Source organism: Neoarius graeffei, chromosome 21, assembly GCF_027579695.1.
Source record: "Neoarius graeffei isolate fNeoGra1 chromosome 21, fNeoGra1.pri, whole genome shotgun sequence".
NCBI lineage: Eukaryota > Metazoa > Chordata > Actinopteri > Siluriformes > Ariidae > Neoarius > Neoarius graeffei.
The window spans coordinates 14,386,547-14,412,449 of NC_083589.1; the positions used below are offsets into that span (position 1 = coordinate 14,386,547).

Consider the following 25,903-nt stretch of genomic DNA (forward strand, 5'->3'; position numbering starts at 1 on the left):
TCGTGTGGATGTAGCCTAAGGCCCTGTCCACACGGCAACGGATTCAGGTGACTCCGATACAATTGCTTATCGTTTAGGCCTGGCGTCCACACGGCACCGGCGTTTTGGGTGCCCAAAATGCAATCTTTTTGAGAACGGGTTCCAGAGTGGAAAGATCTGGCAATGTTGCCGTTGTGAAGTCGTCTGGATGAGTAGAACGGATTTGTTTACGATGACGTCACAACCACATGACTGTGAGTGCTTCACGCCGGGTAGAAGTGTGACGAACTCGATGCGAGTTGTCAACAAATCCTATAACTTGGTTCATGAAACGCGCTTACAAAATATTTTCACTGTGAATATTTATTGTGTAATGTTGTAAAGTGAGAGAGAGAGAGACTCTGCCCTTAGGGCAGAGTCAATCCCACCAGCAAAAATAGGGAAAAAAAAAGGAGCGATCTCACCTCTTCAGATGTGGGTTTAAGTCCTACAATACATTCCTCAAAAAGGGCGTAGAAGAAATTAATCCATCAACGTGTATCATTCAATTTATTCCGGACCATTAAAGACGCCGCCTTCCGCGTAGAATCATACATCATCCTCGTCGCCATATTGGATAGGTCAAAGCGGAGAATAAAGATTCATGTGCTGCGTTTAACTGTACCAACAGGTTTACCGTCCAAACGAGATCATATGGGATTACCTTTCACAGGTGAGAAACAACAAATTAATCCATCAACGTGTATCATTCAATTTATTCCGGACCATTAAAGACGCCGCCTTCCGCGTAGAATCATACGTCATCCTCGCCGCCATTTTGGAGAGGTCAAAGCGGAGAATAAAGATTAGCTGTGTTTAACTGTACCAACAGGTTTGCCGTCCAAACGAGATCACATGGGATTACCTTTCACAGGTGAGACTGGAAAAATACTTTTCATTGTATTTGGTCATTATAATGTAATTTTACAAACAGATTTTCCTGACTTTGTGGCTAATATGAAGTCTCGCGCATAATAGTTTATGCGCATGCGTCCTTACTTCTTCTATTGTTCTGGTGTCTCCGAAGGGACCGTCTTACAGCGCCGCTAGTGGTGTGGCATGTGTATTGCATCGTTTTCAGCAAGCATTGCGTTGCCATATGGACCTGATATTTTACTGATTGTTGCCCATTTGGACGCGATATATTTTTAAATAACATCTCGTTGCCGTTGTCGTGTGGATGTAGCCTAAGACTCAGCTGATTTCAATGACTCACATGATGGCAGAGAGAGCCAACGACCCACAGATCACCCTAACAACCCTCAAGGCTGTTAACACCATTCACACTTGGCCTCCAGTGACCCTAACATCTACAGGATGACTGAGAGGGTCAACGACCCATGTGACCTCAATGACTCTCCTTAGGTTTGCTTTTTGTCCACTTGAGGATAAATACCTGGAACTCCCCACTAGTCAGACAGAACTGAAGAATGAGGGGTTAAATGTCTTCAAGAATTTCAAGCAAGTACAGTTGCCTTCTTTAGCATCTACAGTTTACGATGACCTGGATGAATGAGAACCTTCACAGACATGCTTATACTAAATGTAAATTCAACATATATCCAATGTTCAAATGTTGGCTGTGTGAAAACATGTTGGCTGTTTGAAAACATATGGTATAAAAAATACATCTCAATTCATCCACATAGAACCAGTGCACACATTTGAAACAAGCAGATTCAATGAAAGTTTTTTTTTTAATGTAATTCCATAGTGAAAACTAATTTCAGGATTTACCAGTTCAGTACACCTCAAAAAACCATCAGCGGACATGCTTTCCACATCTTCAACTTCCAAAACTAGCACAGCATGATATAATCCGGGCAACCACACCAGCGCTGTTTTCCCATGATATACACTCTGAGAGGGCAGAGTCACTTAGCATATGAATAAAACATTTAATCCCTAATCAAGAAATAATTATTTCCAAATAAAACCCAACCCACATCTGCCACTATTATTGGCATGCCTGCATTTAATACTTTGTACAAACTCCCTTTGCCAGTCAAACAGCACTGAATATTCTCCTATAACATTTCGTCACGTTGGAGAATATAAAGCAGGGCATTTGAGATGATTCCGATTACAGAATCTCTCCAGATCATCCAGGGTCCTAGGCCCTCTCTTATGCATTCTCCTCTTCAGCTCACCCCACAGATTTTCAATGGAGTTCAGGTCAGGGGACTTAGATGGCCATGGCAGAAGCTTGATTCTCTGGTCAGCTAACCATTTTTGTGTTGATTTGAGCATATGCTTCAGATCATTGGCCTGAATATCCAATGATGACCCAGTTTTATTTTCCTGGCAGAGACAGCTAGATTTTGATTTACAGTGTCCTGGTGTTTCATGGAGTCCACAATGCTATGCCCCCTAACAAGGTTTCCAGGGCCATTGGAGAGAAAAACAGCCCCAAAACATCATATTTCCACCATATTTTACAGTTGAGATAGCGTTCTATTCATTATAGCCATTCTTCTTTTTATGACGAACCCACCTTGAGTGTTTATTGCAAAAATGCTCCATTTTTCTTTGAACATCAGACCAAAGAACATAGACCATCATTTCCAGTCAAATTCATAGTAGCATCTCACAAACATCAGGTGCTTACATTTGTGGTTAACTGACAGAAAATTCTTTTTTTCTGGTATCCCTTCCAAATAATCTGTTGGCATGGAGGTGGATTCTGATGGTAGTTTTGAAGACTTGGAAACCTTAAGATTTTACTTTTTCTTGTCATTCACCAACAGTGATCCTGGGTGAATTTTTTTTTGCCTCTCTTTCCATCCTCTCCACTGTACGTGGGGAGCAAAACAATCACAATAACAGCATCCAGTTTTAACAGACCACATGTATTTAACAGTGCTGTGTTGAAATCACGAAACATTTTATATTTTGAATTAGAAAACTAATGGACAGGGATTTCTTGGCTCCAAGGGTGTCTTGCCTTGCTATTGCTTCTGCATGTGCAGGAAAATTCATGCATCAACTATGAACCAGGATATGGTCAGCTGAAATATCTCCCATGTGCTCTTTAGTGTCAGGCAGCAGGTGTAGACCCATGTGCAGGTAAAACACAACTTTACTGAAACTGGCAAAACAAATCCAAATCATGATGAAAAAACAATGTGTACTAGGCAAAGCAAAACTTTGAAAAACAGTAAACCAGAACAAGGATCATAATCCAGGGATAATTAAGGATCGTAATCCAAGGAATGTGAACTTGATAAAGTTTGGTTATTGTAGATCTTGGGGGCCAGGGAGGCATGGTGGTGCAGTGGTTGGCACTGTTGCCTCACAGCAAGAAGGTTCCCAGTTCGAACCTCACAGCCAATGGGGGCCTTTCTGTGTGGTGTTTCGTGTTCTCCCCATGTCTGTGGGTGCACTGGTTTCCCCCACAGTTCAAAGATGCATGCAGATTAGGTAAAATACCCAGTCACTGGGGTTGTATAAGCCAGTGCATACTTAGTGCCAGTCCCAAGCCTGGATAGATTGGGGAGGGTTGCATCAGGAAGGGCATCTGGTGTAAAACCTCTGCCAAATCAAATATGCAGAATAGATCCACTGTGGTGACCCCTAAGGGGAGTAGCTGAAAATAGAAGCAGTCTTGGAGGCCATGTTACTAGGCCATGCTGTACTCTGGGAATAGTAATTTGATGTTGATTTCAGGGTTGACATGACAGGACTCTCATCTGCAGCACTGCCTCTGGGAGTAAGGTTTCTTCTAGGCCTTCCCCTTAGGCTGTGGACCTGGGTGATTTGGGTGGGGTGCATGAAAACCTTGGCAGAGTAAGGGGATGAGACCCAGCATCTACTTTCTGGTCCATAGCTCTCCCACCTTGTTGAGGTAACTGAAGCTTGCCTTTTCTGCATTGTGAATCAAGGATTTCTTTGGCAGTGTATGCTGGTTCACCTTCAAAGTCAAAGGGTGATAGAGGAGTGGACTGGGAAATGCCTTCTGCAAGGGGACCTGGAGTGACTAATTTCACGTGGGAAACATTAAAGGAGATGGCTATGGTGTGGTAAGTCCAGCTTGTATGTTACCTCCTTCATGCATTAAAGGCCAAGATAATGGTGTGCCAACATTCTGCATCCCTTAGTGACTTGTATGTCTCAAGTGGAGAGCCATACCCAGTCTCCTGGTTAATAGCTGGGTGTTTCCCCATGGTCTCAATTACAAACTCTTTATTTACCTGGGCAGAGTGCTCTAGATGTTGATGTGCCTGTTCCCAGTACTTTCTTGACGTGGGTGGCTTTGTCAGGGGAATAGTGTTATGACCCTCGGCCATAATCTATATTGTTATGGATTTTGATGCTTTTGCTGTTCTCCCTTCCTGCCTTGGGGTGTGTGTGTGTGTGGGGGGGGGGGTGCTTTCTCATCTGTTCCTGTGACTTTTTTTTAAGGATTTTCAGTGTATCAGGTGGCAGCAACTGATTGGACCATGGTTGATAGCACCTTCTTTAAAATGCTTTCTGGAGAAGATGGATGCACTTCACTTTCTCTTGAGACTGCTTTGACTTTCAACTGGACTGTGCCTTGTTGTGTTGTCAACTGATTAAAGTGTTTGAGTTATAAACATTGTAAATATTTCCCTAAAAGCAGTCCAGGTAACTGTAGGGGTAAGAAGCCCTTTTTGTTGCACTCTGTTTTCTGCTGTTTATGTTAGGGAGTTAGGTAAGAGCCCTGTATTTTATTTTGTTTTCTTTTATTGTCCAGGTAAGTTAGTGAACATTTAAATAGATTGCTTTGTTTGTTATTTTGGGCTGTGCTCACCCTGAAGCTAATTTTTCCTGTGTTGAAATAAACCAGTTGTGTTTTAGACAGCAATTGGCTGTGGCACTGGTCATCCTTGGGAGTGGGGAAAGGGGAAGTCACTTTTATGCTCCACTCAGGTTTCCCCTAGGCCAGGGCATAACAAAAAAAAAATCAATATAATTGTTGATGTGGGCGGCACGGTGGTGTAGTGGTTAGCGCTGTCGCCTCACAGCAAGAAGGTCCTGGGTTCGAGCCCCGGGGCCGGCGAGGGCCTTTCTGTGTGTAGTTTGCATGTTCTCCCCGTGTCCGCGTGGGTTTCCTCCGGGTGCTCCGGTTTCCCCCACAGTCCAAAGACATGCAGGTTAGGTCAACTGGTGACTCTAAATTGACCGTAGGTGTGAATGTGAGTGTGAATGGTTGTCTGTGTCTATGTGTCAGCCATGTGATGACCTGGCGACTTGTCCAGGGTGTACCCCGCCTTTCGCCCGTAGTCAGCTGGGATAGGCTCCAGCTTGCCTGCGACCCTGTAGAAGGATAAAGCGGCTAGAGATAATGAGAATGAGATGAGATTGTTGATGTAAACTATGATGAGCTTGCCTGACATGTCCCATAGTACATTGTTAATGAGACACTGGAAGACTGCTGGTGCCAAAGATAGTCCATATCTCATTACACAGTACTCAAAGTGACCAGAAGTGGTACAAAAGGCCATTTTCCATTCATCTCTCTCCCTAATGTGCACCAGGTTATATGTGCTCCAAAGGTTGAGTTTGGTGAAAATTCTGACCTCTCACAGTTGTGCCAGAGCTGCAGGAACTGGAGGTCATGGATAGCAGTACTCAACCATGACTTGATTTACCCTACAATAGTTGATACAGGGCTGTAGACCACCCCTTTGTTCCTCCACAAATAAGTACCCTGCAGATGCTGGAGAGCTGGAGGGGTGTACTCCTCCATTGCTTGAGTTTCCTTTGCTGACAAGGAGTAGATTCAGTTGTGTGAGGGAGCAGCTCCTCCCAATAATTAAATGGTGCAGTCATAGGGACCATAAGGTGGGAACCCACTGGCCTTGGTCTTGCTAAACACCTCCTCATATTCCTTGTACTGAAGGGGAATTTGGACTTGTACCTGGGTTTCTGGGCTCTCAATGGTGGTACAGGCCACATTAATAGAGGGGGTGAGGAGACACTTGGCATGAAAGTGGACCAGCATTTAATCTCTCGTTCTTTCCAGGAAATCTGTGGGTCATGTGTCTGCATCCACAGAAAGCTCACCACTGTGAGGAATTCAGTTTTGACAGGAACTCGGCTTGAAATGTCCTCTTGATGCAAGGTATTGACTTGGAGACAAATGGGTTTGGTGAAGAAAGTGACTGACCCATCTCTGATGGAGCCTCTGTCCAGAGCTTGGACCTTCAGAGGTTGCTCCTGTGGGTGAAATGCCAGCTGGAGCTTCTCAGTGAGGTGACAGTCTATGAAGTTCCCAAATGCAGGGGAGTCAATCAGTGTTACAGTGGAAAATTCCATTGATATAGAGACTGAGCATCAATCAATCAATCAATCAATCAATCAATCAATCAATCAATCAATCAATAGTCCACATACAACATTATGTAGAAAAGAGTTTTAAATGGCTGTTATTTTGACCACAACAGAGGGACCATTCAGAGTTCTTACTGTGAAAGGGGTAGCTTTTGGAGGGGTGCAGAATAGTCAGATTCAATGCAGAATGAACCACAAAAAGTCACAGAAATGTTTTGTGCACAGTACATCTAAGTCATATACAGTTCCCTCCAAAAGTATTTGAACAGTCAGGCCAATTCTTTTTTTTTTAAACTATACACTGAAAAAAATATAGGTTTGAGATTAAAATATGAAAATGAAACAATAGACTAGCATCTTGCCTGTGAACACTGCATTTGTTGATTAAAAAGGACAAATCACCATGAAGACCAGAGATCTGTTTATGGGACAAAAACAAGTCATGGCAAGAGTGAAAGTAACAGAATCCACCATTTGGAGAAGATTTTGAGAGTAGAAATACAATTGCAGTGTTTACAGTGACATGAAAATATGTGAACTTTGCTTAAAAGACAGGTTCATGCCAGGAAGCACACAAATTTAAGCGAACTCTACAAATTCTGATGAGAAAAGTGGATAAATATCCAACCAGAATTCTGCATAAAGCTTGTTGATGGCTACCAAAAACATCTGGCCAAGGTGAAAAGTTTTATTAATTAGCCAGATATTAAGCGTGATAGATGTATATTTTTGACCCTCTATGCACAATTTTGACCCTGTGCTGATTTCATAAATCCCAAAATAAATTAAAACTTGTGCACTGAATTCTTGTTTTATTTTATATTAAGGATGTATATTGTGCAATCATTCTGCCACAGAAAAAGAACAGTTCAAAGAAAGCACTGAAAACCCAGTATTGACATTCATGTCTGTGCATGTAAACTTCTGACTGTAATGGTATGGAGCACTTGCATGTGACGTCACAGCCGATCCAGATTGTGACAGACGCCATCGTGTCGGTCAAACGCCATATTCCGCTTTCTACTTCTGGTTCTACTTCTGCTTTTACTTCTACCTTTTCTTCTGGAAAACCCTACTATATACAATTCTACTACAACAGCTGCGGCTACAAGCTCTCCCTACCTGTGCACGTTTTTTATGTTTTTTGTGTGTATTTTTGCATATTGTTCGTCTGTACCGGACTTCAATATCCACTACAACCGTATGGACTTACTGGACATGGGTTTCCAGCAGAAAATGACGGTTTGTAGCGATTTCCATCGCATGCACAACATTCCGGACGAGAAAAAAAAAAAAAAACATTCCGGCGAGACCAGCGGGGTCTCCGTGGATTGTTATTGGAAGCAAAACAAAGGAGGCGGCGCTGGGAGCAGAAGCAAAAGCGAGTCTACAGGCAGAGCCGGCCTGTTGACTAAGCTCAGAAAACAGCTACTCAAACCTCCACTGCCAAGCCTCTACCTCTCCAACGCCAGATCCATGTAAACAAGACGGACGATTTGGAATTACCTTATTCTATTCTATAATCGGCTGGTCAGTGCTATACTCAATACTTAAGTGACTTACCCATCCAATGAGGATTATTTTCTTGTTTACAAGATGCCACATCTGAGTCGCTGACAAATCCTGAATTTCTGTAAAGAAAACTGTCCAGAGATTTATAAGCACGCAGTGCTTCATCACTGAACAGCGAGGGAAAGTTGATGAGGTAATCATACACGTCCGGGTATTCCGCTGGCAGTTCAAAATCCGGTCGTGAAAACTCCGTCCGGAAAGCCATAAGGGTCACAAATCTGTAGATCGTTTATTTTAGACATATATCTAGTTATCTGTTCATTAGAAAAATGAGCCGTGTAGTCCGTCGGTTGAAATTGATCCATTCTGTACACGAGTGCAGCAGTATTCAGCGGTGTTTTTGACCGACAAGATGGGGGTTGTGTACTTTCCGGTCACGTGACTGCAAGATCTCTGTAGAGGTCATACCACAGGATGCAAACCACTCATCAGCAGTAAGAATCAGAAAACCAGAATAGAATTTGCAAAGAAATACTGAGATGAGCCACAAAAGTCCTGGAACCAAGATTAACTTTTACCAAAGTGATGGAAAGGCCAAAGTTGGAGAAAACAAAGGATCTGCTCATGAGCCAAAACTTACAAGCTCATTGGCCAAGCATGGTGGAAGTTGTGTGTTGGCTTGGGCTTGCATGGCTGCTTCTGGAACGAACTCACTAATTTTTATGGATTATGTAATCATGATAGTAGCTGCAGAAGGAATTCAGAAGCCTACAGAAATATTCTGTCTGACAATTTACAGAGAAATGCATCCAATCTACTTGGGAGGAATTTTAAAATGCAGCAAGACAAAAACCCAAAACACACAACAAAGGACTTCATCAGGGGGAAAAAGTAGAAGTATATCTATGAAGGTTCTCAGTCATCCAGGTCATCGTAAACTGTAGGTGCTAAAGAAGGCAGCTGGACTTGCTTGAAATTCTTGAAGACGTTTCACCTCTCATCAGAAAGGCTTCTTTAGTTCTGTCTGCTGAGTGGGGAGGTATTTATCCTCTAGTGAACCAAAAGCAAACCAAAGAAGAGTTCTTGAGGTGACATGGGTTATTGACACTCTTGATCATCCTGTTCACTGGAGGCTGGGTGTGAACGATGTTAGCAGCCTAGAGGGTCGTTAGGGTGATCTGTGGGTCATTGACTCTCTCTGCCATCATGTGAGTCATTGAAGTCAGCTGAGTCTTGACTCCCCACTAGTTAGACAGAACTGAAGAAGCCTTTTGGATGAGAGATGAAACGTCTTCAAGAATTTCAAGCAAATCCAGTTGCCTTATTTAGCACCTATGAAAAAGTAGAAGGTTTGAGACTGACCAAGTCAATCACCAGAACTTAATCAAAATGGGCAGCATTTCACCTCCTGAAAAGGAGACTGAAAGGAGACCCCCCCCCCCCCCCCGCCAATACAACTGAAAGAAACTGCGGTATAAACCTGGAAAAGCAGAATGCAGATGTCATTGGGTCCCAATTTTGATGCAATTCTTGCAAAGAAGGGTTATTCAACCAATATTAAATGTTATTTACTTTAAGACTGTCTCTTCCAGTACATTTTACTCCTGAAAAAAAAAAAATCTGTGCTTTGACACCCAAGGTGCTATGTTCTAAGTTGTATAACACACTTATATTTAAATATCAGGAAATGAAGCTGTAACATTCATCTATCATCTCATTTTTATCTTTTGACCTAAAACCCAAATGTCTTAAGTGTATAGCAAAAACAAAATAATTGGCCTTCCCATTCCAATACTTTCAGAGGAGACTGTATCGTAACCTGTGAATGTAAAAGTGTTTTATAAGAGAGTGACTATGTACTTTTGGTACAGTATGTGTTTTACCTGATGCTGGACAAAGTGCAGGGGCAAAACTGTCTTTTGTGAAGTTTCAGTTTTGCTCTGTCTGCTCAGACAGTCTAGATGAAAGGAAGATCTTTGACCTATGAGAGAGTGAGGCAGGGAAAAAGTTTCAATTATTACAATTCTATTACAACAAACCTGTTGACTGTGATGCTGATTTATTTGTTCATATAAGCACAATATTACTTAGTGCAGTTGGACAGAGAACAGTTTGTTGGGGAAATTGCCATGGTCTTCTGTTCCCACATCCATCTGTGTCTTCCATCACAGCTAACTGCTTACACTCGTCATTCTGCAACCTGCCACATACATATATACATACACATACAAGAAGCATTCCAGGATAATATTGGTTTTCAAAACCAGGGAATAGAGAAAGTAAAATAATTGAGAATATTGGTAAAACTATGTTACATTTTAGTGGAGAGTATGTCCTGCTCTTGTTGGCATTCAGTCTCTGTAACCATCTTGTCATGTATTTCATCTTTAACTGCCTGTCCCCGAGGGATTACTGGGAAATAATATTCACCCACGTCTGAGCTAAACATACACACAGAAAACAAATACCATATAAAGTAAGGTTATTTTCAAACATGCACTACAGTCCCCAGTATGATAAATTATTCTTAAAATGGTGGATTAGCTTTTGCTTCAGAATGTGGGTGTGATTTTGTTACTTCCTGTGTAACAATTAAGCAAACAATTCAGCAAAAAAGGGAAAATTACCTTTGTATTCGACAGTAACTAATGTTTCTAAATTCATTAAGCATTAAAACATCTGATGTATTTTCACAGTTTTGGATATGTTTTCAATTTTTATTTTAAGCAAAGACTGAGAAAAATATATTTTCATTATACTTTTCAATTAAGACTGCACACAAGTTTGAGAAATTTGCATTTGCAAAGTTATTCGAATAGTTACTGTGACAGCGGGGGCGTGGCCACTTTGTGAATGGAGGGTGAGATCAGGGAAGGTGAGTGGCAAAATGATCACACCTGTGTCAAATTACTGGTGTGTGTCGTGCAGTGATAGGGATTATATCGAGTGAGGAAGTAGAGAGGAGGAGAGAGCTTCCCTGAGTGCCGTGTGTGTGTGTGAGAGAGAAGAGTAAAGCAGTGAAAAGCTGAAAAGCAGAAATAAAAAGTGTCTGGCAATTAATCCACCTGTCCCAGTGCTTCAGTGTTCCACCACCTCCAAAGAAAGTGTTACACTGGTACGGAAACCTGGGACACTGAACTGAACTGCTGGCATGGAGTTCTTGCCATTTGAGGAGTTCATCCATAACCTTGCCGCTGCCCAACAGAATCAGCACCAGGTGCTGGTCACCCTACATACTGAACAGGAGCAGTGCTTCAAAGCACTCCTACACACCCAGTAGGAGAATCACCAGGCATTGCGGAACCTGCTCACGTCAGTGTGTACCCCAGCCGCAGGGTTAGCAGGCTTCCCCCATGTAACACTGATGAAGATGGGGCCTCACAACAATCCGGAGGCATTCCTTGCACTCTTTGAGCAAGCTACAGAGGCGTGGGGGTGGCTGGTTGAGCAGCAAGTGGCACATCTTCTGCAGCTCCTGAACGGAGAATCACTGCTCAGTGCATAGCAACTACCCCCTCGACAACAGGCTGGAGTATACGGCCTTAAAGTGAGCTATTCTGCAATGCATCGGCTGCACCCCAGAGTAACATCATCAGTGCTTCCGTGTGCTGAATCTGGAAGAGGCTGGCTGGTCCTTTGCATTTGACCAACAGCTTTGGGATGCCTGCTGGTGGTGGCTGAGGGCAGAAGATCGCAACGCCGAGGGTATCATCGACGCAGTTGCACTGGAGCAGTTAATTGCTCAGCTGCCAGAAGAAACAGTGGAGTGGGTCCAGTGCAACTGCCTGGTGATGCTGGATAGTACCATCACTCTGGCTGAGGATCATCTGGTGGCAGTTACAGCAGCAGGCGGACATCCTGCCTCTTCTCTCTCTCTCTCTTGCTTCCTTCCTCCTGTCCCTCCCTTGTCCCTGCACCACGGAAACGGGCATTGACTCGCCTGCAGCCAGCTCGCCAAGTCATGGTCACCTGCTCCCATCTTCCCCTTGTGTTTGTGTCTCCTGTTTCTAGGACCAGTACCATGTGATGGAGGTGGGGGCAGTGGTCCAGATCCCCAACACACCAGAAATCACCCCCTGTGGAGACCACCTCTCCATATTGCCCCATATGGACAGTCAAAACTTGCACTTGGAAGTTGGCTTTGGACACTTACAGTCCATAACAGACATTGCAGACATAACAGACTGCTTCTATTATGGCTTAGGACTACAACTGACATGATAACTTTAGGACTGCAGTTGGCATGAACAGTTTTGCACTCAAGTCTCCATCAATGAATAGTTGATAACATCAACAAAACAGACTTCATGCTAAAACTATAATGAATTTCCTGGTTACACAGTTATACTTTGTGACTACACAGGACACAGTTATAGAAACAACAATCTCTCTCTCTCTCTCTCTCTCTCTCTGTCTCTACACATGCTACTCCTGAGGTACCAGTGATCATGACTGCTTCTGATCTCTGAATCTGCTTGATCCATCCTGATACACCACTTCTGGTTGGAGTTCTCATCACTTCACTCCTGCTGAGGATGGTCCCATATGGACAGCCTAAAGATGGACTTAGAAACTGTGTAGATGGCTTTGGACTGCAATTAATACAAAAGGTTTTGCAACAATGTTTTGGAGAGGAAAATCAGTAACTATCTTTCTAGCAGATGTCTGGGATGGCAGATGTCAACTTATGTAGTGCATGATTGTATGGGAGGAGTAACAAACTCAAGTTCCCCATCAGCAGTCTCAATTAGGAGTTCAGGGTTTCTTCCACAAGAGAGGCATTGCCCTATCATGACTCCAGGGAATCTAGAATGGCTTTAGCAGGCAGACTGACAGGAAGTGGACAACCCAGGAACACCTGGAGATAACTGGAGACACAGGGCTTAGCTGGAGACACAGGGCTTTGTGGCAACTGGACAAGCAGGGATGGAAGCCATCCTACAACCTTGCTATGATAATACCCATGGCAGTGACCGACACCATCTAGTCCTGAAACAGGCGCAGGCAGATACTGAGGAGGAACAGACCACCAGTATGGTAGGTATGCAGCAGCAGGGAACATGGACACAGTGGGAGAGTGTGCTGGATAACAAAATTTCCTGGACTGATATCTGGCAGGGAGACCCCAACAGTTCAAATTCATGGTCTAAGCTGTTTATGATGTCCTACCTAGCCCAAGAAATCTCCATGTCTGGGGCAGGAGTGATTCTCTAGCATGTCCTCTATGCCCCAGGAAAGGTTCACTCAAGCACATCCTCAGCAGCTGCACAACAGCCCTGTGGGATGGCTGCTACTGCTACTGTGGACACTTGAATTTCACTTGTGCACCGAGGTGGCTGTCAGTGCAATGAGAGAGGCACGCAATTTTCCACATAGATTACAGTTATAGTCAGCAGTGACTGATGGAGGTGCCTTCTCTTTTTCCTTGTGTCATAGGCTGCTCAGTCTTGTGGCATCTCTCTAGCTCAATGTAGGACATGCCTTCACAAACAACCTTTCGCCATCCTGGTCTGTTGTGGGCAAGGCCCTCCTGATTGTTTACACTGATGTTACATGACTTTAAGGACGTTTTAAAATTATCCTTGAAGTGGTTTTTCTGACTCCCTCGTGGCCTTCTTCCTGAGCCAGTTTGACCATAGAGGACTTGCTTTGGAAGATGGGAGTCTTCCATTCTCAGGATGTGTCCCAACCATCAGAGTTGACTTTGTGTTATTATAGCCTCAATGCTAATACAGTTGGCCTCCTCTAAGATGCTGCAATTTGTTCGTCAATCCTGCCAAGTGATGCCTAGGATACAGAGGAAGCAGTGCTGGTGGTACTTTTCCAGTCTTGAGGTGCCACCTATATGTGATCCAGGACTCTGAGCCATACAAGAGAGATGGCACAACAACTTCCTTACATACCAATATTTTGTTATCAGTTCTCATGCCTGTCTCTTCAAATACTCTCTCACGCATTCGACCAAAGGCATAACTAGTGTTGGATTTCATCATCGATATCTGCTTTTGTAGAGAGAAACCTGCCCAAGTAGGGGAAATTCTGCACATTCTTTAGTAGAGTCCCATCAATCATACCGGTAAGAGAAGGATAGGTTATTTCTTGACCAGGAGCTGGCTGGTGGAAGACCGCTATCTTCTTGACATTGATGGGAAGGCCAAGCACCTTGTATGCATTGTCAGTGGCATTCAAGATGGTTTGAAGATTGCTTGAAGACATCTATTGTGGCACAAACACAGTTATCATCAGCATACTGAAGTTCTATCACAAATGTAACATTAGTCTTGGTTTTCACCCTTAGCCTACTCACATTGAATAGGCCTCCATCCAGCCTGTAAACAACTTCCATGCCATCTGGGAGTCTGCCCTGTATTAGGTGGGAGATATCCAATATAAGCATGGAGAACAGAGTGGACATGATAACACAACCTTGCTTTATGCCTACCTTCACCTCAAAAGGCTCACTCTCACTAGTGTTGCTGAGGACTTTTGCAGACATGTTGTCGTGGAGAAGTCTAATGATAGATATGAACTTTTCAGGACAACTGTATTTTGCCAAAATCTGCCACAAAGCTTCATGGTTGACTGAGTCAAAAGCCTTGGTCAGATCTATAAAGGCCATATAGAGTGCCTGACTGGCACTGACTTGCTCCTGGCACTTCTCCTGTAGCTGGCAGGCAATGATAACCATATCGACTGTTCCCTTTTTAGCCCTAAAGCCACATTGGGATTCTGGGGAAAACTCCTCTGTGCGAAGGTGTAGACAGTTAGCCGGAACCCAGGTGATGATATTTCCAGCAATTGCCAGGAGGGAAATACCGCGGTAGTTACCACAGTAGGATTTGTCACCCTTCATGAATATTCTAATGATTTCTTCATCCCTTAGGTTTGGGGTTATCTTCTCGTTCTGCCAAATGAGAAGGGTGAAATGATGGAGACTATGGGTGAGTTCTTCCTGCCATGTTTGAAGATCTCTGTCAGTATTCTGTCCCCACCAGGTGTCTTCCCATTCCTCATCTGATTGATTGCTGCTTTAACATCAGTGAGGCTGGGTTCTGTACTAAGCTCACCATTCACTAGCAACTGGGGTATCTCTGGATATATAGACTCATTCACAGAAGATTCTCAGTTTAAGAGGTCTTGGAAGTATTCCTTCCAATATCAATTTATACACCTTGCATCCCTCAGAAGAGTACCATCTTTATCCTTCACAGATGTCACACTGTGCATGCTAGGGCCAAAGATTGCCTTGGTGGCACTAAAGAAGCCATGACTAACATGCCTATCAGCAAAATCCTGAATCTGGTTGGTTTTGTCTGCCCACCATCGGTCTTTAATCTGACAGGTTTGCCTTTGAGCTTCAGCCTTAATATTGTGATGGACTTTCTTCTTGTCCTCATTGGTGGGATCATTTTTGCTAGGTGCAGAAAGCGTTCCTTTTTTCATATAAAAGCTCTTTGATCATATGATCATTTTCATTGAACCAGTCCTGTTGTTTTCTGGTGCTATAGCCTATAGAGTCTACACTACTTGAGAGAATAGCTGCCTTTTGTAATTTTCCACATTATCACCATGGACAGACTGAAGGTTTTGGTGGAGGGAGTGCTGCAGTTGTTTGCACATCTCAGGATCTTTCAGTTTGTTGACATTAAGTCTCCTCCTCCTCGATTGTTTTGCCAACTTTCACCTCTAGTGGTGGAAGTTAAGTGCAATATACAACAGACAAGCCGATGGTCAGTCAAGCAGTCATCTGCATTGGTGATTGCTTAGGTGATAAAGACTTCCTTCTGGTCACATGCTCAGATGATAACATAGTCAATTAAGCAACAGTGCTTTGATCTAGGGTGTTGCCAAGCGGTCGTGAATTATTCTTCTGGTGGAAGAGTGTGTTGGTTTTGATGAGTTGGTGATCGGTACACATAGTAAGCAGAAGCAAACCATTGGAGTTTGCTACACCTTCCTTATCAACTGTCCCTTTCCAGAGTTTGTAATCTCTTCCAACCCTCACATTAAAGTCACCGAGGATGACAACTTTGTCATCTTTAGGGATGTCTGACAGGAGAGTTTTACAGCCATACTGCTCTCAGCAATATACATCCCTCCCGGCTCCAATAACAACAGGAGTGAAGCACTGAATGAACTCTATCAGCACATCAGTGAGCAGCAGACAGCCTACCCAGATGCTTTCCTCATCCTAGCTGGGGATTTCAATCATGCAAACCCCAAGAGCGTGTTTCCAAAACTCTATGGACATATCAACTTTCCCACACGTGGAAACAATACTCTGGACAATGTTTACACCATGCATAAAGATGCCTACAAAGCTCTACTCCTCCCCCACCTTGGGGCCTCAGATCACTCCACTGTTATGCTAATGCCAGCATACAGGCCGCTGGTTAAAGTCACCAAACCAGCTACAAAACAGATACGTGTGTGGCCAGAGGGGTCCTCAGAGGCACTCCAGGACTGTTTTTCCACCACTGCCTGGAGCATGTTCAGACAGGCGGCCACCTACAGCAACATCACATATCTCCAGGAGTACACGGAGACCGTCACTGCCTACATGAGGAAGTGCATGGAGGACGTTACGGTCACCAGAACCATCTCCATTTGGGCCAATCAGAAGCCATGGCTGACAGGGGACGTCCACAGGCTCCTGTGGGCTTGGAACGCTGCCTTCAGAGCTGGGGACGAGGTGGGCCTGAGGACAGCTAGGGCCAATCTGTCACGAGGCATCAGGGTGGCCAAGAGACAGTATTCCAGGCACATTGCTGACCATTTCAATGACAGCAGAGACACCAGGAACCTGTGGTGGGGGATTCAGACCATCACAGACTACAAACCCTCGCCGCAGATCTGTGACAACTCCATGTCTCTGCTGAATCAGTTGAACGACTTCTTCGCTCACTTTGAGGCAGACAACAGCACCACGGCACAGAAGACCCCACCACCTCCTGGTGACCAGGTGTTGATGCTGTCCCCAGACAGTGTGAGGAGAGCTCTCAGGACGACAAATGCATGAAAAGCCCTGGGTCCTGATAACATTCCTGGTCATGTCCTGAGAGACTGTGCCGAGGAGCTCACAGATGTCTTTACAGACATCTTCAACATCTTGTTGAGCCAGGCTGTTGTCCCCACGTGCCTCAAAACCACCACCATCATCCAGGTCCCGAAGAAGCCGTCTTCCTCCTGCTTCAATGACTACCGCCCTGTCGCACTCACTCCCATCCTCATGAAGTGCTTCGAGCAGCTAGTCATGCGGCATATCAAGTCTGCCCTCCCCCCCGCCCTGGACCCTTTCCAGTTTGCATATCAGTCCAACCGTTCGACCGATGACACCATCTCCACTGCCCTCCATTCAGCCCTCACCCACCTGGAGACAAAAGACTCGTATGTCAGAATGCTGTTCATAGACTTTAGCTCAGCATTCAACACAATCATTCCTCAGCAGCTCATTCATAAATTGGACCAGCTGGGACTCAACACCTCCTTGTGCAACTGGCTGCTGGACTTCCTGATGGGGAGACCACAGACTGTACGGGTCGGCAGCAACTCCTCCAGCACCATCACATTGAACACGGGGGCCCCCAAAGGATGTGTGCTAAGCCCCCTCCTCTTCACTCTGCTGACTCACGACTGCACACCAACATCCAACTCTAATCTCTTCATTAAGTTTGCGGATGACATGACTGTGGTGGGTCTCATTAACAATGGCGATGAGACAATTTACAGGAGTGAGGTGAGCCACTTGGCCATGTGGTGCAAGGACAACAATCTCCGTCTGAATGTGGAGAAGATGAAGGAGATTGTTGTGGACTTCAGGAGAGAGCACACCCAGCATGCTCCACTATCTATCAACGGTGCTGTAGTGGAGAGGGTGAGCAGCACCAAGTTTCTGGGTGTACACATCTCTGAAGACCTGTCCTGGAGCAACAACACCGCATCACTGGCCAAAAAAGCCCAACAGCGTCTGTACTTCCTCCACAAACTGAGGAGAGCAAGAGTCCCGGCCCCCATCATGCACACTTTCTACAGAGGCACCATCAAGAACATCCTGACCAGCTGCATCACCATGTGGTACGGCGCCTGCACATGTCCTGCTGCAAGTCTCTGCAGCGCATCGTGAGAGCAGCTGAGAGGATTATTGGTGTCTCTCTCCCTTCTCTAATGGATATTTATAACTCCCGCCTCACCCACAAAGCCATCAGGATTGCAGGTGACCCTACCCACCCATCTCACAGCCTCTTCAGTCTGCTGCCGTCGGGGAGGAGACTGCGGAGTCTCCAGGCCAAAACCAGCAGGCTCAAGAACAGTTTCTTTCACCAGGCGGTCAGGAGGCTCAACTCCCTCCCTGTTCTGCCCCTCCTCCCTCCTCTGCCCCCTGCCACAGATTCTGCTCGCACACCCCCCTGCCCCCCTTCAGCATCTGATATGTCATCCTCACAGTTCCCCCCCAAACACACACACACACACACACACACACACACACACACACACACACACACATCTCATCGTTCATTAACACACTGAACTCAGGGACTGCACATCTCACTTTACCTCGCTCATTTGCACTATTCCACACTACCTCACCTTAACAGCTGCTAGTTTGTTTATACTGCTTATTTCATGTTTACCTGCTATACCTCAAGTGCCCTTGACTGTTTGTTTATTTGCACCAATTTACGTGTGTGTGTGTGTGTGTGTGTGTGTGTGTGTGTATATATATATATATATATATATATATATATATATATATATATATATATATATGTGTGTATATATGAGTGTTTAGTCTAAGTCTAGTTCTTATCTAGAGTGTTTATACGGTTTATATTGTCTGTTTATAAGTGTTTTAGTCTTTGTCTAGTTCTTATCTAGTGTTTACACTGTTTATATTGTCTGAGTGTAGTTCTTATCTAGTGTTTATACTCTTTATATTTATACTGTTTATATTGTTTGTCTGAATGTTTAGTCTATGTCTAGTTCTTATCTAGAGTGTTTATACTGTTTATATTGTTTGTTTGTTTTTTCAGTTATTCTATTTTTATTTTTATTTATTGCATTGCCTGTTTGCACCGTGGGTTAGAGAGGACTGATATTTCATCTGTGCTGTATGTGGAGCATGTATAGCATATTTGACAATAAAGTTGACTTGACTTGACTTGAGAGTGTCCAGTGTTGACTAGAAATCTTTTTTATCTCATCTTCCATGTCAAGGGTAGGGGCACAGGCACATATAATCGTAGTGTGCTGGCTATTGGCAAAAGTAAAGTGCAAGGTCATAGCATGTTCATTTATGTCATGTGGAAACCGAGCAAGTTGTTGAACCATTTCATTTTTAATTGTAAAACTGACACCATGCATTCTTGACTCACCCTCAGGTCTACCATGCCAAATGAATGTGTAGCCACCCTTGCACTCTGTCAACTGCTTTGTTCCAGCCTTCGTGTCTCCTGAAGAGCAACAATGTCAATATCGAAGTAGTGTAATTCCTGGGAGACAAGAGCAGTTCTTCTCTTGGAATGGTCAGAGAGTTCAGTATTATCCAAAAGGGTATATATACTCCAGGTTCCAAAGTTTAACTTGATTTTTTTGACCACTAGAGCAGTGATCCTGCTGGGTGTGGTAATCCAGCCAGGAAAAAGTGGAACAGGATATTTTTAGGGCACATTTTCTATCCCCTTATTGGGGTGAGCAGAGTGGATACTAAATAGGACTGCTCAGTCACAGAGAAATCTGCTGAAACACTCTCCTGCTCCATTCTGAGAGTGAGATGACTGAACTAGACTCTGCTACCTAATGTGCCAGTCTGAAGCTAGGGACCGACAGATCTCACTATCCTATCCCCATCGCCCCTCATTGATAGCTACAGGACTTGGTGAGGAAAGTAAAATTCCTTAGTGGGCGTCTTGTGTGTGACATCTTTTAACGTGGGAATATTGGTGCACAACAGTAGACACACGGTACTTGACAGAAGAGAAGTCTGAATCCAGTGGCAAGGACACCTCAACAACTGGGGAACTTATCTCCACTGCATTTATAACAGGTGGTGTCTGTAAGATACCACCTTTGTATGCACGTTGACTGTTGGCTCAGGTTGTCAGGTCTGTTTTTCATCCTACTGGGTGACATACCACTCTCCATACCAGAATATAATGGTGGGGGAGCCAGTTTAGATGCAGACTACCCGGCCATGTGGCAGGTGGTACTGGGTTACAGTGTTACCAGTAACAGAGTCAGTGACCCTGACCTGACCTGTGGGGCTTGTCACAGACTTAGTCACTGGGTAGGCATGTATTGTTCTGGAAACACCACTGATGATGTGTCCCAGCATATCGTATGCCCCTGATATTCTCCTGTAGAATTTGCTGGTAAAATCCAGAATTTATAAGTCCATCAAAAATGGCAAGTCATCCTGGATCCAAGGCAGCCCCAAACCATGGTACTGCCACCCCAATGCTTCAGAGTTGGAATGAGGTTCTTATATTGGAATGTAGTTTTTGGTTTTCGCCAAACATAGTACTTAGCAAAAAGTTATATTTTGGCTTCATCTGTTTCCAGAACATTTATCCAATAAGCTTCTGGCTCAATCCACAAATTCTTTTTTAATTTTTTTTTAAAGATTTACATTGTGCAATCATTGTGCCACAGAAAAAGAACAGTTCAAAGAAATCAACTCATATATTGCCATGACATTCATGTCCATGATGACGTTTGTGTCACTGTATGTGTTGCTGAAATTATATAAGAATAAACAGCACCATTGCTTGCACCTCACCCCTGTTGTTCATGTGTTTGTCTCTTTCTGCCACTAGGGGCACTACACTGGTGGAAAATGTGAAAAGGTGACACAGACCCAAGCATCCTGGCTATGGATTCCATGGTGAGACACCTTCTTGACATCAGCATGCAGCAGGCGCAGCTGGTTCAGGAGCTGGTCCATGGCTTACACACCATCATCCAGGAGCTACTGAACCTAAAGCAACTGCAGTCCCCCTCCCTGACCCTGCCTAAGATGCCCAATGCCTCCTCAACAACCTCAACATGGACAATGATGTTGAGACATTCCTGGGGACCTTTGAAAGCATTGCAGAAAGAGAGGGCTGGCAACCCTGGGAATGGGTTCATATCCTCGCCCCACTCCTCACCAGCAAAGTGCAGCATGCCTCTCATACCCTCCCACTGGCTGAAGCTGCACTATCCTACACTCTCCCCCACCTGTGCTGCCTCCAAGTTTCACCACAGGAGTTACAGGCCGGGCCAAGAGCCTAGAACACAGATGGATGACCTAATACAAAATCACTTGGAGGTGGCTCCAACATGACTGGCTAACCCCCACAGAGATCATAGAGTGGGTTGCAATTGACTGCTTTCTGCGGGGCCTGCTGGGTGAAGAGAGGAGAGCTGTGGGGATGAAAGTAGCCTGAGCCCCCAGCAAAATGATCTCCATGCTGGAGTGCGCATTAGGCACTCTGGAGATGGGGAGGGGGGAGAGGAAGACCTCAACCCAGCAGTAGCTCTGCCATCACTTCATCCAGAGATACAGGATGCCTCGAAGGGCACAGGAGGGCCCCTTACCGCAGCTCTCACTTGAGGACGAGCCAATGCCCATGGAGCTGGAGCACCATGTTCCAACTTCAAACCCTGGTTGGCTGGGTGTACCCTATTCATTGCCCTCAGCTGCTGGCAACCACCATCCTCCGGCTGAAAGGTGCCCAATGCCTGCACTGTCAGATTCAGGGAGTGCTATTACTCTGGCTTGTCCCTTGGTGCTGACTCGGACCTCCCTGCCCTGTGAAAACCTGGCTGTTTTTTGTGTGCACAAGGATGTGAGAAAGGTCCGCAATGCAGAGGTCTAAACAGGAGGCTGAAGAGGTGACTGGCCAGTGGTGGTGGGTCTAATCCCTCATCTCCTTGTGCCCCTCCTTGGAGGCAGAGACTGGCCATGGTTTCCTGCCTCCATGGGTACCCCAGAGAGGAGGAGGAAGAAGAGGAGGGACTCCAGAAGGTCACAGCAGCCACAGCAGCAACAGCATGTCCTGCAAGCCAACTCTGGGACTGCACTCCTGGTTGAGGGAGAGGCAGCAGCTGTGAAAGCCAGAGCTGAAATTGACTTCTCCATACACATTAACACTCTCTCTACCTTATCTCAGCAGGCTGCAAAGGAGGGGTCTTTTGGAAGGGAGCAAAAGGAGAATGACTGGCTGAAGCACTGCTGGGGCTAGGTGCTGCAGGTCAAGAGGGAGAATCTGCACCCCAACTGGGGCTGCCCCAGTATACTTCTGGGTGTGGAAAAGGCTGTTATATTACCACTGCAACCACCCGGGTGAGACCTGTCACTTCCTCATTGTCCCCAGATCCAAAATCAACTCCATCATGTACGTGGCCCATGCCCACCTGCTAGGTGGCCACCTGGGACCCCAGGACACACTGGAGAATATCCCAGACTGGTTCCACTGGCCAGGAATGGTGGCTGAGGTCCACAACTTCTGCCAGTGGTGCCCTCCATGCTAGCGGACTATATAGGCCAACACCGGCCCTGCTGATACCTCTGCCCATCATCAGGGTCCCCTTTGAGCGTGTAGGCATAGATCTCATAGGGCCACTGCAGAAGTCCACCCTGGCCCACTAGTACACCTTGGTGATTGTTGACTTATGCCACCTGAGACCAGAGGCTGTCATTCTGTGCAAGGCCATGTCAAAACATATTGCCAGGGAACTGATATTCCTCTTCAGCCACATTGGAATCCTCAAGGGCCTACTCACAGACCAAGGCACTCCCTTCGTCTCCAAACTCATGGTGGACCTGTGTCGGCTGCTGCAGGTCAAACATCTTAAGGCCTCAGTCTACCACCCTCAGACTGATAGAGGTTCAACCAAACCCTGAAGTGCATGCTGAAGAGGGTGGTAGATGAAGATGGACAGAATTGGGACTTACTCCTCCCTTATGTCCTCTTTGCCATGTGCGAGACTCCTTGATCCTCTACAGGATTCACACTGTTTGAGCTCCTATTCAGCTGACAGCCCTGGGGCCAATTAATAATAATAATAATAATAATAATAATAATTTATTTATAGGTGCCTTTCAAGGCACTCAAGGTCACCTTACAATACACAATAAATATTAACACAGAAAGCCTAAAATACAAAAATAAAATTGCAAGTCATTAGCCCTGAAATCCGACAGAATAGTCAAGTTTGAAATGGTGTGTTTTAAGATGGGATTTGAAGATTGGAAGAGAATCAATATTCTGAATGTCCTGAGGAAGAGAGTTCCAGAGGTGAGGGGTAACATGACTGAAGGCTCTAAACTCCATGGTTTTCAAATGAGATGGCGGTATAATAAGAATGATGGAAGAAGAAGATCTAAGAGCACAAGAAGGGGTGCAGATGTGAAGTAAGTTAGATAGATACGGAGGTGCTAGGTCATGAAGTGGCTTAAAAGTGAGAAGTAGAATCTTGTAGTCAATACAATATTTAAAAGGAAGCCAGTGATGCTTCTGGAGGACAGGAATAATATGTTCTACTGAGGGGGTTCTGGTATTGTTATGGGCAACTGAATTCTGAACCAGCTGAACTTTATGATGAAGTTTGTGAGGAAGACCAGAGAGGATATAGTTACAATAATCAATGCAAGCTGTAACTAAGGTATGTACAAGAATAGCAGTGCTGTGAAGTGTAAGTGACAGACCTAATCAATTGATATTGCATAAATAAAAATATGCAAACTGGGTGATATTACTAATATGTGCTTTAAAGTATATAGTACTGTCAAGGATGACACTGAAACTCTTGCACTGAGAGGAAAGAGAAACTATGACATTGTCAATAGTCAGAGAAAAGCTGTTAGATTTGGTCAAAGTACATTGAGTACCAAAGAGGAGAACTTCTGTTTTGGACACTGTCAGGGAAGCCTGGGAGGAGCAGCCATCCCCATTCCACTTCCTTATTGACTCCATCCAAGAAATGCAAGAGTGGATTGAGCAGGTGGCCCCCATTGTAGAGGAGTACATGTAGGTGGCCCAGAGGGAGCAGCAACAGGTATATAACTGGCTGGCCCAATCTCACGAGTTACAGCCTGCTGACCATGTGCTACTGCTCCCCCAAAATGCAAGCTCCAAGATTTTCACTCACTGGCAAGGCCCCTACATTGTCCAGCAGTGAGTCAGTCCCATGACCTACTGCCTGCAACACCCAGGTAAGACAACCCTCAACCAACATTACCATATAAATTTACTAAAGCGTTGGATTGAACCAGTGCCGGAACCCTCAGCCTTTTCTGCTCCATCATCAGGTCTAGCCAAGCAGGTCAACAAGGGGGAAGAATTAACCCCTGCCCAACTGCAGGAGCTGTGTGAGTTGGAGGATCAGTTCAGGGATGTGTTCTCTGCAGAGTCTGGGTGGACCCATCTCTTACAGCACAACATTAAAATCCCCATGGGAATAATCATCTGACATTGGCTCTACTGAGTACCAGAGGCCCACCGTCAAGCTATAGAGGCAGAAGTAGCCAGGATGCTACAGGAAAGCATCATCGAAGAATCCACCAGCCTCTGGTCCAGCCTCATTGTTGTTGTCCACAAACCCGATAGAAGCCTCCAACTCTGTAGCAACTTCCAGAGGCTAAGGGCAATATCAGAGTTTGACAGCAACCCCTGCTATGAGTGGTTGACCTCATAGAGTGCCTAGGGAGGGCCCGGTTCATCTCCACCCTCAACCTAACAAAAGGATACTGGCAGGAAGCCTCTACAGATGACCTTTTGCACCAACTCTGGGTACTGGCAGTATCGGGTCCTTCCCTTTGGGCTCCATGGAGCACCTGTGATCTTCCAGAGGCTGATGCACATTGTCATGAGACCCCACCACCCCTACACTGCCGCTGACTTGAATGATGTCATTCACTCCCACAACTGGCAGGACCACCTCCATCATGTCAGCTTCCCCCCTCTCAGATCTCATCAGAAAGGGAGAGACCAACAAAGTCCACTGGACCCCACGCCACTGAGCAGGCATTCCAGACCCTAAAAACTACTCTCACCAGTGCACCAGGAACCCTGACTTCCAGCAACCCTTCCTGGTACACATGGATGCACTTGAGATTAGCCTGTGGTGTCACAGGAATTTGAGGGAGAAAAGCACCTGGTGGTCTAAATCAGCCAAAAGCTGACACCCACAGAACAAAGGTATGTGGCAGTGGAGCAAGAAGCCCTCACCATCAAGTAGGCCATAGAGGAGTTCCAATACTCTCTGACAGTCAGACACTTCACCCTCATCACAGACCATGCCCCATTTTAGTGGATGGCCAAGAAGAAAAACCAACCACAAAATAACCTGTAGGTTTCTCTCTCTTCAGGGCTTCTCATTCTTAGTACAACACTGGGCAGGAGCCCACAATGGCAATACCAGTGGTCTCTCCCAATGGCATGTGCACAGTCTTCCTTGATGACCAGTTTAATGCAGTGCAGCTGGCAGGACCTAATGACAGTACACACATTCACCCTCTACGAGGCACCAAGAGAGTATACAAGGGCAGCTGCACACTGTGTATGAGTGTGGTATGTCTTGCTGAATGCTATCTCTTCTCTTCAGATACCAGTTCAGATGATGCACTGCCTTGCTGGAAAGACTGTAGAGCAGAACTCTAGCATCTCTGGAGGACAAGACTTTCATGCTTCACACCATGGGAACTTTCAACAGCCTTCCCTCACCAAGAACCTCACAACCCACACCAACTGGCTCACCTCACAAAGCAAAAAAAAAAAAAAAAAAAGAATTAAAAAAGCACCATCTTTTACACCTCACCCCTGTTGTCTGCATGTTTGTGTCACATCCCACCACTGGGGTGCTATTACACACACACACACACACACACACACACACAGACACACACACACACACACACACACACACACACAGAGTGGTGCTTGAAAGTTTGTGAACCCTTTAGAATTTTCTATATTTCTGCATACATATGACCTTAAACATCATCAGATTTTCACACAAGTCCTAAAAATAGATAAAGAGAACCCAGTTAAGAGCAATTCCAGCGTTATGGACGTGACACTTGAACTCAAAATGGCAA

At 45.1% G+C, this 25,903-nt stretch overlaps 1 protein-coding gene across 1 annotated transcript in view; it reads right to left on the bottom strand.

Annotated features, from left to right (window-relative positions):
• cacna1c (calcium channel, voltage-dependent, L type, alpha 1C subunit) overlaps positions 1 to 25,903 on the bottom strand; it is an 880,695-nt gene that overhangs the window by 23,708 nt on the left and 831,084 nt on the right. Inside the window, exons 43-45 of the mRNA XM_060902748.1 lie at positions 10,140 to 10,265; positions 9,912 to 10,024; positions 9,708 to 9,805 (exon numbers count right to left, since the gene is read on the bottom strand). Coding sequence (XP_060758731.1) covers positions 9,708 to 9,805; positions 9,912 to 10,024; positions 10,140 to 10,265 — 337 coding nt within the window. The remainder of the gene's footprint in view (positions 1 to 9,707; positions 9,806 to 9,911; positions 10,025 to 10,139; positions 10,266 to 25,903) is intronic.